The 16066-nt window shown below is 44.5% G+C and overlaps 1 protein-coding gene across 4 annotated transcripts; it reads left to right on the top strand.

Annotated features, from left to right (window-relative positions):
* The first annotated feature begins 1827 nt into the window (after window positions 1-1827).
* On the top strand, window positions 1828-10481 carry PIGV (phosphatidylinositol glycan anchor biosynthesis class V). 4 transcript variants are annotated; one of them, XM_069971535.1, is made up of 4 exons: window positions 1828-2280; window positions 4879-5015; window positions 5103-6188; window positions 10173-10481. In XM_069971535.1, the coding sequence occupies exons 1-4, from the start codon at window positions 2277-2279 to the stop codon at window positions 10413-10415; spliced, it is 1470 nt and encodes a 489-aa protein (XP_069827636.1). In that variant the 5' UTR covers window positions 1828-2276; the 3' UTR covers window positions 10416-10481. The 4 variants fall into 4 exon arrangements, with proteins under 4 accessions (XP_069827636.1, XP_069827637.1, XP_069827635.1 ...); XM_069971536.1 differs by having other exon boundaries at window positions 1828-2122; XM_069971534.1 differs by lacking the exon at window positions 1828-2280 and adding an exon at window positions 2652-3020.
* The last annotated feature ends 5585 nt before the right edge of the window (window positions 10482-16066 follow it).

Here is a 16066-nt window from a genome sequence, read left to right on the forward strand (position 1 = left end):
TGAAATTTCTCAACTTTACAAGGAATGGGAGAGAAAATGCACCCCAAAATCTGTAACGCAATATGTGGGTAACGCATATGTGGGTGTAAACCATTGTATGGGCACACAGCAGGGCTCAGAAGGAAAGGAGTGTCATTTTGCTGGAGCAAAACCGCAGCTAGTAATGGTTATTAGAATAGCGCGGTTACTAAAAAAAAAAAAGTAAAATAAGATTACAGGTAATCTAGGGTGGTGACGGGCAACCTGGGAGTCTTTACTTGCTATCTGGGGTGGTGATGGGCAATCTGGGGGGGGGGGGGGGTCACAGGCAAACTGGGGTGGTGATGGGCAATCTGGGGTGGTTACAGGCAACCTGGGGCAATTTGTAGTGGTTATGGGCAGCCTGTGGCAATCTGGGGTGGTTACAGGCAACCTGGGGCAATTTGTAGTGGTTATGGGCAGCCTGTGGCAATCTGTAGTGGTTATGGGCAGCCTGTGGCAATCTGGGGTGGTTACTGGCTATCTGGGATGTTTATGGGTAATCTGAGCGGTTACAGGTAAACTGGAGTGGTTATGAATAATCTGGGGTGGTTACAGGTAATCCGAGGTGGTTACAGGTAATGCGGGGTGGTTACAGGGGGGATTGTGATTGGTGCACTTTTTTTACTTTTACACTAGTGTACATTACTGTACACTAGTGTAACACTTAGATTACATTATACAATACACTGTACTGCTTCTGCAGTACAGTGTATTGTATAATGGGACCATTCTGCTGACAGGCAATAGCCACAGCCACCCCTGTCAGCAGGATGTCATATGCATGGTGAGCCCTGGATCATCATGACAACATCGGGGGAACGGACTTCGCCGTGGAACTTCACGATCGCGTGGGTATACCCGCGGCGCCGTCCGGGACCCGTTAGATGCCGCTGTCATACTTTGACAGCGGCATTTAACGGGTTAAACTGCCCCCAGCGGAGAATCCTCCGCTCCGGGCAGTTACAGGAGGGGGTCAGCTGTCACACTGACCGCTGATCTGCCGCCGGGCGGTAATTTATTCCGATGCGTCCGCCGTTAAAAGGCGTTCGTATCGGAATAAAGCCCATTAGTGGCCGCCGTTAAAATACGTGCGGCGGTCACTAAGGGGTTATCCAGTGCTACAAAAACACGGACACTTTTGCACCACTCTCGTCTCTAGTTCAGGTGTGGTTTGTAATTAAAGGGGTAGTGCGGCGCTAAACAATTATTCACAAAATAACACACATTACAAAGTTATACAACCTTGTAATGTATGTGAATGGCCCCCACCCACGCTAGACCCAGAAGTGTGAATTATATTATCACGTCATTGTTCCAAGATGGTGGATGGGGGTTGACACGAGATACGGTGAGTTTAATGCACCACACTTCCGAGTCTACTGTGTGGGGGGGGGGGGGGCATTTACATACATAACATAACATACATAACATACATTACAAAGTTGTATAACTTTGTAATGTGTGTTATTTTGTGAATATTTGTTTAGCGCCTCACTATCTCTTTAAACGCCATTTCAAAACCAACACCCAAACTAGAGACAAGATTGGTGTAAAAGTAGCCATGTTTTTGTAGCACTGGATAACCTCTTTAGCTGAAAGTGGTCTGAGTGTGTGTGAATATGACCAGAATCCACCCAGTGTCCAGCAATGGTCTCTGCTGCTCCTAGTGACTTCAGTGGGAATTGCAGCCTGTAACGTAAATGACGCGTCACTAGTTTTTTCTGCAGTTTCTTATAGAAATGAATGGGAGCAGGAAAGCTGCAGTTATAAGCTGCGCACTAAGGGGCAACATGAAGCGAACTCTTCATCTATCTTCCCGCATCTCAGACCCTGGATACAGCTGCTGCAGCGCCCGAGTCCGCGGAAGGATACAGCGCGGCGCGTCACACCTGCCCACACATAGCAGGTTTGGCGGTAATACTGTCTATGCGGTTTTTGCATACAATACTTTGATGGGATAAGGTTTTGTAGCTAGTTGCGGCTTCACTGGCTGCTGCGGAATAAGGACGCGGCCATTACTGCACAAGAATAGAGGAGAATAATCGTGGGAATGACGCGGACGGATATGACGTATGAGGAAGTACGCTGCTGTAGACCTCAGGTGAGGCGCCCTCGTGTGCTGCTGGGCGCGATGCGTAACATTAACGCTAAGCGGCTAATGATGCGGTTGTGGCGGGTCATACACCGCGAGTGAACGGAGTCTGGAAACAAAGATTAACATTTGTTTTTACTGCAGCGGCCCCTAGTGGTGATCTATGGGTAAGGACTTTTGTAGCAGCCGCTGTGACGTCATACCGACCCTGTGCCTGTACGCTGTATATAGCAGGCCGCAGGCATGAGGGTGCCCCCTCTGGTGTATGACAGTAACTGCAGCCTGGGGATGGACAATTGTTTTATGTTTAATGCTCCAATTTTTAAAAACCCCTTTAAGGCTAGATTCATAAAATAGCCAGTGGCATTTTATGTAATTCCATACATACTTGGCTTTTTTTCCCCTGTGGCGTTTTTCTCTCTCTGGCGTTTTTTCTTTTTGCCTCTTTGGCAGCATGCTGAGGGTTTGGCATTTTTCTCTGCAAACCGTGACACTTCTCTCCCAGAGAGTTCAGTGGAATTTCTTATGTTCACCCCCCCCCCCCCAAAAAAAAAAAAAAAACAACAGTGTCTGGGGTCACCCTAATACCGTAGGGGTTCAAGGAGATGTCCAGCCCTGGCAAGGATGTGGCAGGGGAGAAGATAACAATCATTTTTTGCTTACCCCTTCCTTGTGCCCACGATGAGCAGCGTGACCGGCCCCAGGAACTCTCCCGGAAGACTTTTTACACCCTGAGTTTTGATGACCTCACAACTTAGGGGAAAATGCCCATCCCATCTGATGGACAGCCCACTCAGCCAATCAGTGATTGGAGCAGCCAGTCCATCAGCCGGGTCTTGAAGTTGGCAATGCTGGGGTCCCCGGGGGCCCGGAGCAAAGATCCGACGCTGGAGAGACATGGGTAGAGGTAAGGCTGAATTCACATGTTCCTCACAGAACACTGACGTGGAATGCCTGTAACTGGTTTTCCCCCGCCCAGGCAGCATCTGTGATAAGATGCTGGGAGCGGGGGAACTATACACATATGCGTAGCACTGTCATTACAGCGCGGCACATCTCTGTGCAGTTCCCCCGCTCTCAGCATCTAATTACAGATGCTGCCTTGGCGGGGGAGAGTCCGTTACAGGCATTCCACGTCCGTGTTTTGTGAGGAACACGGAACGTGAATGCAGCCTAAGGCTGGGTTCAAACACAGTATATTTCAGGCAGTATTTGGTCCTCATGGCAACCAAAACCTGGAGTGGATTGAAAACACAGAAAGGCTATGTCCACATAATGTTGTAATTAAGTGGATGGCCATCATTTAATGGCAAATATTTGCTGTTATTTTAAAACAACGGCCGTTGTATTGAAATAATGGCAGTTATTTACCGTTATATGGCGTCCATCCACTCAATTTCAACATTGTGTGAACATGGTTTTGGTTGCCATGAGGACCAAATACTGCCTGAAATATTCTCTGTGTGAACCCAGCCTAAGTTAGTATTATTTGTTATGTTCCCCCCGTGCCCTGACATTTGAAAAAAAGAAAATCCTGAGGCCAGACGTCCTTTAATGACCCTGTAATGGTGTATAACTTTTAGTAAAGGTCCACTTACTGGGGTCTATTGTCAGGTGAAGGTCCGAGCTGAACATCAGTAGTAAACGTCTTGTTTTGTTAACTTTTCACAAACGTTGAACTATTTACATACAGAATTGATGCTTATTAGTGGGAAAACCTGCCATTTTTTTTCTCTCTCTCACCAGCCTTTATATAGTCCTCCTGTGCGCTCCCCCAATAGTATATAGATATAGCCCCCCCCCCCTGTGCACTCCCCCAGGAGTATATAGACCCCCGCTTTGTGCTCCCCAGTAGTATATAGCTCCCTTGTGCTCCCCCTCCCATGTAGCATATAACATAAAAAAAAAACAAAAAAAAAACACTTATACTCACTTGGGTCCGGGCGTCAGTCACAAGAGGCCGCTCTCCCCTTGTCCTGGCGTGCCAGTGACGTCACTTGAGCGCTGGCACCAAAGACAGAGAGCGGCCTCTTGTGACCGCTGCTGCCAAAAGAATGACTGACAGGGAGGGAGCCAATGGCTCCCTCTCTGTCAGTGCTGCTGAACGGTAACTGGTTACTGTGCAGAGCGTAGCAGGGGTCTGGACAGCTGGCCTCCGCGGGCCGCCGGTTGCTGTATAAAATAACAGAAGTTTTCTTACTCCGCCATCTCAAAGGGAATGTGTTATCTAAAATAATATAGTAATAGACGAGCTAATGGTCTGTTCTGTGCTTTGCAATGTACCAGTAGTAGTTTAGAAGAAGTGCCCCCCCCCTGCCGGAGTACCCCTTTAATGTTGTGTGAACATAGCCTAAGGGCCTGTTCACACTGAGCCATAGGCGATGAATTGAAGAGAAAGGATTTTTGCTTGAAATTCTTTGCCTATCCAGCTCTGGCAGAATTCAAGCCCCATTGACATCTATAGGATTCCTCTAGAGGATCCGCGAAGAACATTCCGCACGGAAATTCCGCCGTGTGAACAGCAGAGCGGGAATCACATTAAACTCAATGAAAAATTGTTCTGCACCAATCTTTTCGGGCAAAATTTTAAGCGCGGATTCATCGTCAAAATCGAACTGACCCTAAAGTCAAAAATTGCAGCATGTCTCCTGTGGTTGGTTTGGTTACTAGTTAAGTACAGTAGATATATACAATAAAAGTATAGTATATAATATAATGCACATATTCTCACTTCATGTATGCTTTTATTTTATTTTCTTTGCAAGTTCCTTGTGTCCTTCAGCTAGGTCCTGGCATGGGATGGTACTGGAGCAGCTATAAGATGTGGTGGAGCCATGACCCTTTTTTGCAGGAGGTTGTTAGCTTCTCTCTCTGGTGTCGCGGCCTAACTTTTTTAATGCAGGTGAGAATAGTTAGAAGGAAACTTGGTTATCTGCCATCAACTGGACATGTTACTCATTGGTATGTTTTGGTTTTTTTTCTTCACCAGGTTACATTTAACCTCTTCATGCCAGATCACAACGCTGATGCCTTTTCTCCACCAAGACTTGAACCAAGTACTTTTGGAGACCATGTAGTCGAGCTCCTTTTTGGTGGTTTAGGACGATGGGATGCCGAACACTTCCTGTTCATAGCTGAGCATGGATATGTCTATGAGCACAATATGGCTTTCTTCCCTCTTCTCCCGCTTATTATTAGAGGTCTGGCACAAGGACCACTTGTGCCACTGGCAGTGGTGTTGAGGCTGCGTAGCAGATTGCTGATTTCTTCTGCCTTCGTAAACTGTGCGTGTTCTACTCTAGCGGCAGTGTCTTTGTACCTACTTGGATGTGGGACTTTGCAATCGCGGCGTTTGGCATTCCTTGCAGCACTTCTTTTTTGCATGAGTCCAGTTTCCATTTTCATGACTGCTACCTACACTGAGAGTCTCTATGCACTAGCAACTTTCACTGGGCTGTGGCAGCTTCAGAAGTATAGAACTCTGTGCGGCTCTCTCTTTTTGTCTCTTGCCTCCGCTGCACGTTCCAATGGGCTGGTTAATGCTGGCTTCTTGCTGTATTCAGCCATAAAGGCAGTGGTTCAAAGGAAAAGTAATTGTGGGCAGATGATGAGGTTGGGCTATGGGATTTTTTTGGTTATTCTACCTTTTGCACTCTTCCAAGGATATTGTTATGTTAGGTTATGCCTTCAGTCTGATGAAAATGATGAGATACCACAAGAACTTGTACAACTAGCACTGGAAAAGGGATACCGTGTGCACAGGGAACCTGCCTGGTGTTTTTTAAGCATTCCACTAGCATATTCACATATACAAGGTGAATATTGGGATGTTGGACTGTTTCGATACTTTAAACTACAGCAGTTGCCCAACTTTCTGTTGGCTTTACCTGTTATAACTCTGAGTATATCTGCAATATTGGAATACACATCTTCTAATGTAGAACTATGCAGAACACTGGGCCTGTGTAAAGTACAGCATAAACATGCAAATGGATTCTATGGACCCCAAGTGTTTGTCCACGTGGCGCATCTTACAGCACTAACAGGGTTCGGATTCCTGTGTATGCATGTTCAGGTAAATCGTTTTGGCCACAATATTGTAGTAAATGTTATGGAAGACCCTAGTGACAACCACTTTTCTTTTTGTCACAGCACAACTTAGTAAATTAGTGAATTCATTTTGTGGTACTGTACATGTGACGTATTCATAAATTTTTACTAAATGTTCTTTCTACAGGATAGGGGATAACTAGCTGAGCACAGGGTGGGGAGGTCTGATCATTGCATCCAAACCACTGGTTTAATATCTGTCACAATGAGTGCTCCATGTTGGCTATAAACGGTGGCCCCCAGCTGCTAAAAACAGCCAGGAGTCGCTGTGTATGTAGCAGTCTTAAGTCCCAACCCCTCTCCATACCTCCTTAACCCTTTAAGGACATGGCCCATTTTCGTTTTTACGTTTTCGGTTTTTCCTCCTTGTGTTTAAAAGGTCATAGCACTTGCATTTTTCCACCTAGAAACCCACATGACCCCTTATTTTTTGCGTCACTAATTGTACTTTGCAATTACAGGCTGAATTTTTGCATAAAGTACACTGCGAAACCAGAAAAAAATTCAAAGTGTGGTGAAATTGAAAAAAAAAACGCATTTCTTTTATTTGGGGGAAATATGTTTTTACGCCATTCGCCCTGGGGTAAAACTGACTTGTTATGCATGTTCCTCAAGTCGTTACGATTAAAACGATATATAACATGTATAACTTATATTGTATCTGATGGCCTGTAAAAAATTCAAACCGTTGTTAACCAATATACGTTCCTTAAAATCGCTCCATTCCCAGGCTTATAGCACTTTTATCCTTTGGTCTATGGGGCTGTGCGAGGTGTCATTTTTTGCGCCATGATGTGATCTTTCTATCGGTACCTTGATTGCGCATATACGACTTTTTGATCGCTTTATATTACATTTTTTCTGGATTTGATGCGACCAAAAATGCGCAATTTTGCACTTTGGGATTTTTTTGCGCTGACGCCGTTTACCGTACGAGATCAGGAATGTGATTAATAGTTCGGGCGATTACGCACGCGGCGATAGCAAACATGTTTATTTATTTATTTATTTGTTTACTTTTATTTAAAACCTGGGAAAAGGGGGGTGATTCAGACTTTTATTAGGGGAGGGGGCTTTTTACTATTAACAACACTTTTTTTTTTTTTTTTTTACACATATACTAGAAGCCCCCCTAGGGGACTTCTAGTATATACACTTGGATCTCTCATTGAGATCTCTGCAGCATAGATATGCTGCAGAGATCCATGAGATCGGCACTCGTTTGCTTTCGGCTGCTGCAGCCGAAAACGAACGAGTGCCGAGCCGAGGACGGCGCCATCTTGGACGCGTCCCCGGCCGGCATCAGTAACGGAGATCGCTCCTCCGGGACAAGGTCCCGGAGGAGCGATCTCCCCCACTAGACCCCAGGGAAACGTTGCCTCCGGTAATCGGAGGCAGCTGTCAACTTTGACAGCTGCCTCCGATTAGCTAATTAGCGGGCACGGCGATCAGACCGTGCCCGCTAATAGCAGCGGTCCCGGGCTACTCGCGGCACCCGGGATCGCGGCACTTCAAAGCGGGGCCGCCGCGCGGCCCCGCTTTGAAGTGCAAGTGAGGACATATGACGTACGCATACGTCCTATGTCCTTAAGAGGTTAAAGGGAACCCATCACCAAGACAGTGCTATCTTATCTCTCACCATCATGTTATAGAGCAGGAAGAACTGAGCAGATTGATATATATCTTTGTGGGAAAAGATTCAGTATAACTTGTTACATGTTGATTGAATTCCTGCTCATTCTGTGTAAGGAGTCCAGTGGGCGGTGTCACTCAATGGACTGGACTCTTTAGCATGAAAACATCAGAGATTTCAATCAATAAATTTCAAGTTATAATGATACTTTTCCCATAAAGATAAATATCAATCTGCTTAGCTCCTTCTGCTTTATAATAGGATGCCGATAGCTTAGGTAACATTTTCATGGTGACGGGTCGTTAAAGGGGTTAAATGACCCAGGATTCTGTCAGTGACACAAGCGCACTCATGAGCGCGCTAAGGTTGTCTTTCTCCTCTTTATATTACAGAGATAGGGTGGGTTCATACTCACAAGCGCGCTAAGGTTGTCTTTCTCCTCTTTATATTACAGAGATAGGGTGGGTTCATACTGAGGAATTCTCGTGGATAAGATCCGCGGAATTCTGCTGTCTGTCCGCGCATGTCACTTTCGGCGGATAGCGGAATACGCCGGCCCATACAATGGTTTCTATGGAGGCGGTGGAAAGGCGCGGCCAGACAGCGGAATTCCGCGGATATTATCCGCGAGAAATCCTCAGTATGAACCCACCCATAGGCAGCACTGACCTGCCATAGATATGAACCACAGTGTTTTGGAGTGTGGGATAAAAATCCATGCAAACATTGGGAGAACAAGAATTTATTTAACATTTTCCCAAAAGAAACGGTGGTTGTTCTAAAATAATGGCAATTAGCCTTTAAATGGCAGCCATCCACTAAATTTCAACAGTGTGTTACAGTGTGTGCTTATATTAGCAGTCTGGAATTCACCTTCTGCAGCAGAGCGTGTAGCGGCCCCGTCATTCTAGCAGTCGTCAGGGTTCTCAAGCAGCTGAACCCCAACTGATCACTTCTGACATGTTGCTATGACATGTCAGAAGTTTTTAAAAATAATAGTTACACTTTAAACCCTTTACATCCTGATGTGGGGCCTTGATGGATTGGGCTTATTATTCCAGCACATCCCATTAATGCTCAAATAAATTGAGAACTGGAGACAAAGGGGGAGATTTATGTAAAGTGAAACTGGCTCAGTTGCCCCTAGCAACCAATCAGATTCCACCTTTCATTTTCCAAAGAGTCTATGAGGAATGTAAACTGGAATCTGATTGGTTGCTAGGGGCAACTGAGACAGTTTTCACTTTACACCATGTTTGTACATTTCCCCCAAAGTGACTATATTTGGGTATTTTCCAAGACTCAAAAATGTAGCACACCACATTTTTGAGTTCAGGAAAAGACAAGTATACACTTGTCGCCAATTCACTTCTTTCCAACCAGCAAAGTCAATGCATGTGGATGTGACATTATAGTACTTACGTCAGTGTGAACCCAGCCTAAACAGTTTTATTTTAGTAATTGGTACAGTGATGTGTCTCCTGAAGACCGCTATTTGAGAAGCAACCAACCAACCAAAACACAGCGGAGACACCATCACGTGTTTCTCAACATCAGTGAATCCAGGAAACATTGCCCCTTGGAACACAAATATGCAGAAAATACTACAGGGGTTGGCCACTTTATTGTAAAATTGTCTTGTGTGTAGCATAAGTAAGTGTATTCACATTACTTACAGACAGCAACTCCCTGTGTACCTCATAAAGCTAAAATCAGACACCCCTGTGGTAGATACTTGGGGGCGGGGCATGGTCACATGCTTCTCCATGTCAGCCATCTTATAGACAGACTCACTACAGAGCAGGGCTTTACATCCTGGAGGAGTGGAGTCTGATTTTAGCTCTGAGGTACACAGGGAGCTGCTGTCAGTGAGTACACTTACTAATACTGTACACCGAACTATTTTACTATAAAGTGGCCAATCCCTTTAAATGCACTACTAGGCTTTGCTGCCACTTGCTAGAATCCTTCTCCACCCTAAGGAGGGGCAAATACCCTAAAACGGCTGTCTGTGGGTATTTCCCAAGCCACGTCATGCTTGTCGGAAAGTGGTTTCCTTGACTGGAGAATCCCCCCCCCCTCATATTACATGAGAAACATGTAATATTTTTGCATCTTCGAGAAGACCCATCGCTTTATCGAGACCAGATTTCCTGTCACTCTGTATATTGGCCATATTCTGTGACCTTTCTCAGTGCAATTTTGGGTGGTCATCTCAGAGGTTTCAGTGTTATACAGAGCTATTTGATACTATACTAAATATTATTTTGAAACTGGGAAATGAAATGTAACTTAACCTCTTTGTTTTCATTGTAGGTGCTGACAAGATTTCTCTTTTCATCATGCCCTGTGCTCTATTGGTTCTGTTCTCATGTACTGCACAAGAATGAACCATGGATCTATGGTCTCAAGAAAAGTAAAACTACCTACAATCCAGCCCTTCAAGTGCTTTTGTCCTGGACTTCACTCCAGCGAGGGACACAGATTATTCTTATTTATTTCTTAGGATACTGGGTGATTGGAACAGCCTTACATGTAAATTTTCTCCCCTGGACATAAAAGTGTGGGTGTTTGAAACCTTATAAATTATTTGGTCTGTACTCTGTAACTAAATTGTAAATAAATGTGTATATATTCTTATTAATTACTATTTTCTCTGGCTTCTTATTGGGGAACATGAGTACCATAGGTATAGGCTGCTGCCACAAGAAAGCTAACATTATCACCAGGGCTGAGCTAATTCAGTAGGACGCGGACAAGGTTACTCCAGACAAGTTCTGCTTCTCTCAGTCTAGTTAGATAGTTTTGGGGATTTTTTATTTCTCTTTTTTTATTAAACATGTTTAGACACAAAAGTACAGTCTTTCTTTTTCATCCCCACCCCACAAAAATAAAATCCCACCTCCCCAGCCCCACTTACTGTTTCCCTCACAAAACCATAGTGCAGTGGATCTATGGTCTCAAGAAAAGTAAAACTACCTACAGTCTTGCCCTTTAAGTGTTTTGAACAATATAATGTAAAGAAATTACAGGGAGTTGTAAAAAAGCACCAATCCTGAGGCAGAGATGAGCAAATTTACATTAGGAACGGTGCGAATCGCTTTGTTCCTATCTGCATTCTGCTCATCAGGCTGCGGGCTTTAAAGTCTGCTTCGCTCCATGATGGCCCTCCCTGGGTCCTGGTAAAAGATGGATCCGGTCCTGGGAAACTTCTCCCACATTCCCAGGACCTGGATCTAACCTTACCCAACAACCAGAAATGAGCAGCACAGAGCTGCACAGGCTTAAAAACCCGCAGCCTGATGAGCAGAATGCAGATTCCTTTTTTTTTTTTTTTTCATTCCTACTGTAAACGTTCTCATCTCTTATCCTGAACTACTAACAGAGTACCCACCCCAAGAACGATTGACTAGATCAATATGAACCATCCTACTTAAACATTTGGAATCGGTAGAAGGACCCTTCCTATATTATCAGGTTGTCCCAGAGCCACCAGTGGGCTTGTCTACACTGATTAACCAGGAGCGAAAAAGCCTCCATGGGCTGACAGCGAATCTGAGAAGATGGCAGACCTGACAATCCAACCAAAGGCCTCATATTGTCTCAAACTTAGACATGGCCTTGTGTTTCTTGTTTTACCCCTTTCTCTACTCTAATAATTGTATTACGCCATTAATGACGTAACTGAAGGTAGCAAAAGAACATAGAAAGTGGCAACTTATATTCTTTAGAACTCGAACCTTCCGCATTTTATTCCCGATGCCTTCCCGGTCCGTGGGGAAGGAGGAGACAGCCTGGGTACCACCTGGAATTCCAGTATACAGCCTATTACCTAAGTTGAATTTCGGAATTCCAGGCGGTACCCAGGCTGTCTCCTCCTTCCCCACGGCCCGGGAAGGCATCTGGAATCAAATGCGGAAGGTTCGGCAAGGTTCGAGTTCTATAGAACCTAAGATTTTCTGCTGTTCGATCATCTCTACTGGGGAGGAGCGGCACGGAGCAGCAGTCAGTTGGCTGATGAGCGGATTGCAGAGATAACAAAGCCCTTCCCTTCATTATTTTTGTAAATTCGCTAATCTCTACTTATAAGTATTACAGTCAAGAAGGGACTTTGCTTGTCTCTACACCCTCTGAAGGCTACTAGGAGTCCGCAGAGTTACAAATGACTATTCTGGGCAATTGTTACATTGTAAGGCTATGTTCACACAACATAAAAGTAAGACCGTTGTTGCAATCGGCAACAATGGTCGTACTTTTTACTAAAAGCTATGTTGCATAGTTTTTTATGGGATCCCGGCCGGCGCATATACACATGGTATACGCTCTGGCTGGGATCTGTCCTGGTCCCGCAAATAACAGACATGTCAGTTTTCTGCGGCCGCAATTCATTGAATAGCAAGCGTAGAAAAGTATGTCAGTGCACACTCTGAAGCGAACTGCTCCGGCCGCAAGCTTCATAGTGTGCTGTGGGGAGTTCTGATGCGTGCGCGTAAGGATGCACGCGTATCAAAACTCTGCAGCCGGAATGATTATCCGGCCGGTACTGCAGGTACCGGCCCGGATGAACTCTGCAGAGATGGCCGTTCCGTGACCTGGCCGGGTCACGAAATGGCCTGTACAATACACCATGTGAACATGGCCTAAGGCTGGGTTCACACAGCTCAGTATTTTGGTCCTCATATTGCAACCAATACCAGGGGTGGATTTAAAACACAGAAAAACTATGTGCACACACTGTTAAAATTGAGTGAATGGCCATCATTTAATGGCAAATAATGGCAGTTATTTCATAACAATGGCTAATGTTTTAAAATAACACCAATTATTTGCCAGTAAATTATGGCCATCCACTCAATTTCAACAGTGAACATAGCCTGTGTTTTCAATCCACTCCTGGTTTTGGTTGCAATATGAGGACCAAAAAACTGAGCAAAAAGAAGGATAATCTTGTTTTCGGTAGCCCATGACAGCACCCCTGGAGAGCACCTCCCACCGCAGGACAGGAAACCTGAGAAGATAAAAGCTTGACACACCTCTCCACACCTCAGTTCTAATAAAAGTACTCCAGTGGAGCCATATATATATATATATATATATATATATATATATATATACTATAAAGAACTTCACTCAAAATAAAGCAACATCCGGCTATGAATAGGGTAGGGTATTTAGGAGGGGTGCTGTCATGGGCTACCGAAAACAAGATTACCCGTAAGTAATCCTGCTTTTATCCTAACACCCTATGACAGCACCCCTGGAGGACTAGAATAGTAAATAACTAGTTTAGGGAGGAACTTTTCGGCCAAATGCTAAATCAGACAGTGGCCTTAACTGTAATCTATAGTGTCTTAGAAAGGTATGACATGAGCTCCAAGTAGCTGCCTTACATATTTGGTCCAAGGAGGTGTCTGCTCGCTCAGCCCAGGATGTTGCCACAGACCTAGTGGAATGAGCTGTACAAACACACACACCGTATACGCAGCAGATCTGCAGCAGATTTGATGCCGTGTTCAGTTATTTAGATCTAATCTGCTGCGTATGTTTTGCGTGTTTGCTGCGTATCGCAGCAGTAAATACGCTGCATATACGGTGTGTGTGTTTATACCCTGAAGAAGGAAGGGGATTCTTTTCCCTGACTGGAGTGTGCTAGTGAGATAGCTTGCTTAATCCATCTACTTACGGATGTTTTGGATGCAGCCTTCCCTTTGTTTGGTCCAGAAAACTGCAAAAGAAGATTCTCAGCTGCTATGAAATCTTTGGTTACTTCTAAGTATTTTAGGAGACACCTTCTAACATCTAAGGTATGAAAGGTGGATTCTTTCTGATTTTTTGGATTGCTTCAGAATAAAGGTAGAATTATTTCTTGATGTTTATGGAATTCTGAGACTACTTTTGGAAGAAAGGAAGGTAAGGTCTTCATTACGACTCTTAATCTAACAATTGCGTGTATGGAGGGAAGGCCGATAGACCTGGATTTCGCTAACTCTTCTGGCCGTAGTGATTGCTAGAAGAAAGGTAATTTTTATCGTAAGGATTTTGATCGGCAGATCTTCCAATGGTTCAAAGGGGGCAGAAGTTAATGCCTCTAATTCTAGGTTTAAGTCTCAGGGTGGTGCTGTTACTCTCTTGGGAGGATTTAACCGTGAGGCTGCTGTAATAAACCTTTTTACAAGAGTGTTGTCTGCTAGTTTATAGTTTAGGAAGGAGCTGAGGGCAGACACCTGAACTTTTAAGGTACTGGGTTTTAACTCCATGTCCAAACCTGCTTGTAAAAATTCTAAAATTAATGGAATATTTGGTTTATCTAAAGGGTCTTGCTTACCCTGAGAAAATTTGATGAATACTTGCCACACGCTGAAGTAGATATTTGACGTAGTGTCTTTCCTGCTGGAGAGTAAGGTGTTAATGGCTGCATCTGAGAAGCCTCTTCTTGTTATTTTCTTTCTTGTATTTCAGGTAGAGGTTCAGTCCTTTCAGGTTGATAATCACTCGAAAGGAACCGTTTGGTTTCGTAACCAAGAATAGGGGGGAATAAAATCCCTTCCCTTGTTCTGGAGGTGGAACTGGTATTAGTACATTTTTGTTTAGCAGCGTTAGCACTTCCAACTCCAGTGCCAACTGCTTCTTTTTGTCTGATAGCCGCCTGGTGGGAAGATATCTGTCCCTTGGAAGGCTGCTGAATTCCAACAGCAACCCCTCCGCAATAGTATTTTGGACCCACGGACTGGAGGAAATTTCCCTCCAGGCTTGGGCAAAAAGGGACAGACGCCCCCCCCACCGGGCAACCATCATTGTTGAGCGTCTTTGGGTTTGTCCTTTAAACTTTTTATTTGTATCTTGGCGAGGTCTGAATGATCTCTTAAACTGCCTTTTGCCTTGCCTTTGTCATGAGGTTTTGACAGAGCAGGGAAGTCTTTCTTATTGTCACAGGCCTTCTCAAGCAGAGTGTCTAGAACTGGCCCAAAGAGGAATTCCCCATCACAAGGTAAGGCACATAATTTTCCCTTGCATGCTGCATCCCCCTTCCATGATTTTAGCCAGACCGCTCTTCAAGCGGAGTTTGATAATGCCGCAGATCTTGCTGTCATCTTAAGGGAGTCTACAGACGCATCTGCGAGATAATCTGCAGCTTTAGTGATAATTGGGAAGTCTTCTATAATTTTTGCATTTGAACTTATCTTTGCACTTATCTTTAGATAAAGGATAATTTTTTACTCACCGTAAATTTTCTTTCCTGTAGTCCGAAGCAGCAGCACAAATGGGGGAAGATCCTATCTTCCTGCAATGGTAGGACAGATGGTACTAATAAAAGATTGATTAGGAGCCCTATAAGAAGGCCATACAGACCCCTCCTCCTTGTGTCAATTCTAACGACAAAAAAATTTAAAATTCATAATAAAATCTTAGTTAATAAGGCATTAAAACAATCAAGGTACACTGCATAAATAGTTTGTTTAAATCAGGGCGGGAAGTCTGTGCTGCTGCTTCGGACTACAGGAAAGAAAATTTACGGTGAGTAAAAAATTATCCTTTCCCTTTACGTCCTCAGCAGCAGCACAAATGGGGATATAGCAAGCTATGAAAACAGACTAGGGAGGGCCATTACATTACAGAAGACAGAATGGCTGAGCCAAAAACTGGTTAACTCGTGAATATCTAGTCTATAGTGCTTGACAAAGGTAATGACGGACGACCATGAGGCAGTCCTGCATATTTGTTCCAAGGGTACAGATCTTTTTTCAGCCCATGTGGATGATATTGCCCTCGTTGAATATGCCTTGATTGCACCAGGTACCTGTAATCCAGCTTCTTGGTAGCATATGGAGATGACTTCCCTTATCCATCTGGACAGAGAAGCTTTGGATGACTCGCATCCTTTGTTTTTCCCTGCAAAGGATAAAAATAAGTGGTTAGATTTCCTGAAGGAGTTTGCCCGTTCAATATACATGCTCCAAGCCCTTCCCACATCTAAGGGATGAAGCTCCTTCTCTCCCGTGTTGGCAGGAGTAATGGATTGTAACAATGGAGATGTGGAAGAGACTCACCCACCAGGCTTCAAACATCTTCTTTACCTTCAGGTAGGTTCTGTAGGCAGTTGTGGCTCTGGACTGCAGAAGAGTGGTTACCACTTTGACAGCATATCAATTCCCACCTTGTTGACGGCAGTCAAGCTTCGGACAAGCCTACCCTCTTGAGTTATTAACTGA

This window comes from Dendropsophus ebraccatus, chromosome 5 (assembly GCF_027789765.1).
Source record: "Dendropsophus ebraccatus isolate aDenEbr1 chromosome 5, aDenEbr1.pat, whole genome shotgun sequence".
Lineage (NCBI taxonomy): Eukaryota > Metazoa > Chordata > Amphibia > Anura > Hylidae > Dendropsophus > Dendropsophus ebraccatus.

Excerpts from the sequence above, each read along its gene's own strand:
- PIGV (XM_069971532.1), top strand. The coding sequence starts at position 4,848 with ATGTATGCTTTTATTTTATTTTCTTTGCAAGTTCCTTGTGTCCTTCAG. Across the intron at positions 5,016-5,102 it reads GCCTAACTTTTTTAATGCAG|GTTACATTTAACCTCTTCAT; the intron begins GTGAGAATAGTT and ends TTTCTTCACCAG. Across the intron at positions 6,189-10,172 it reads TCCTGTGTATGCATGTTCAG|GTGCTGACAAGATTTCTCTT; the intron begins GTAAATCGTTTT and ends TTTTCATTGTAG.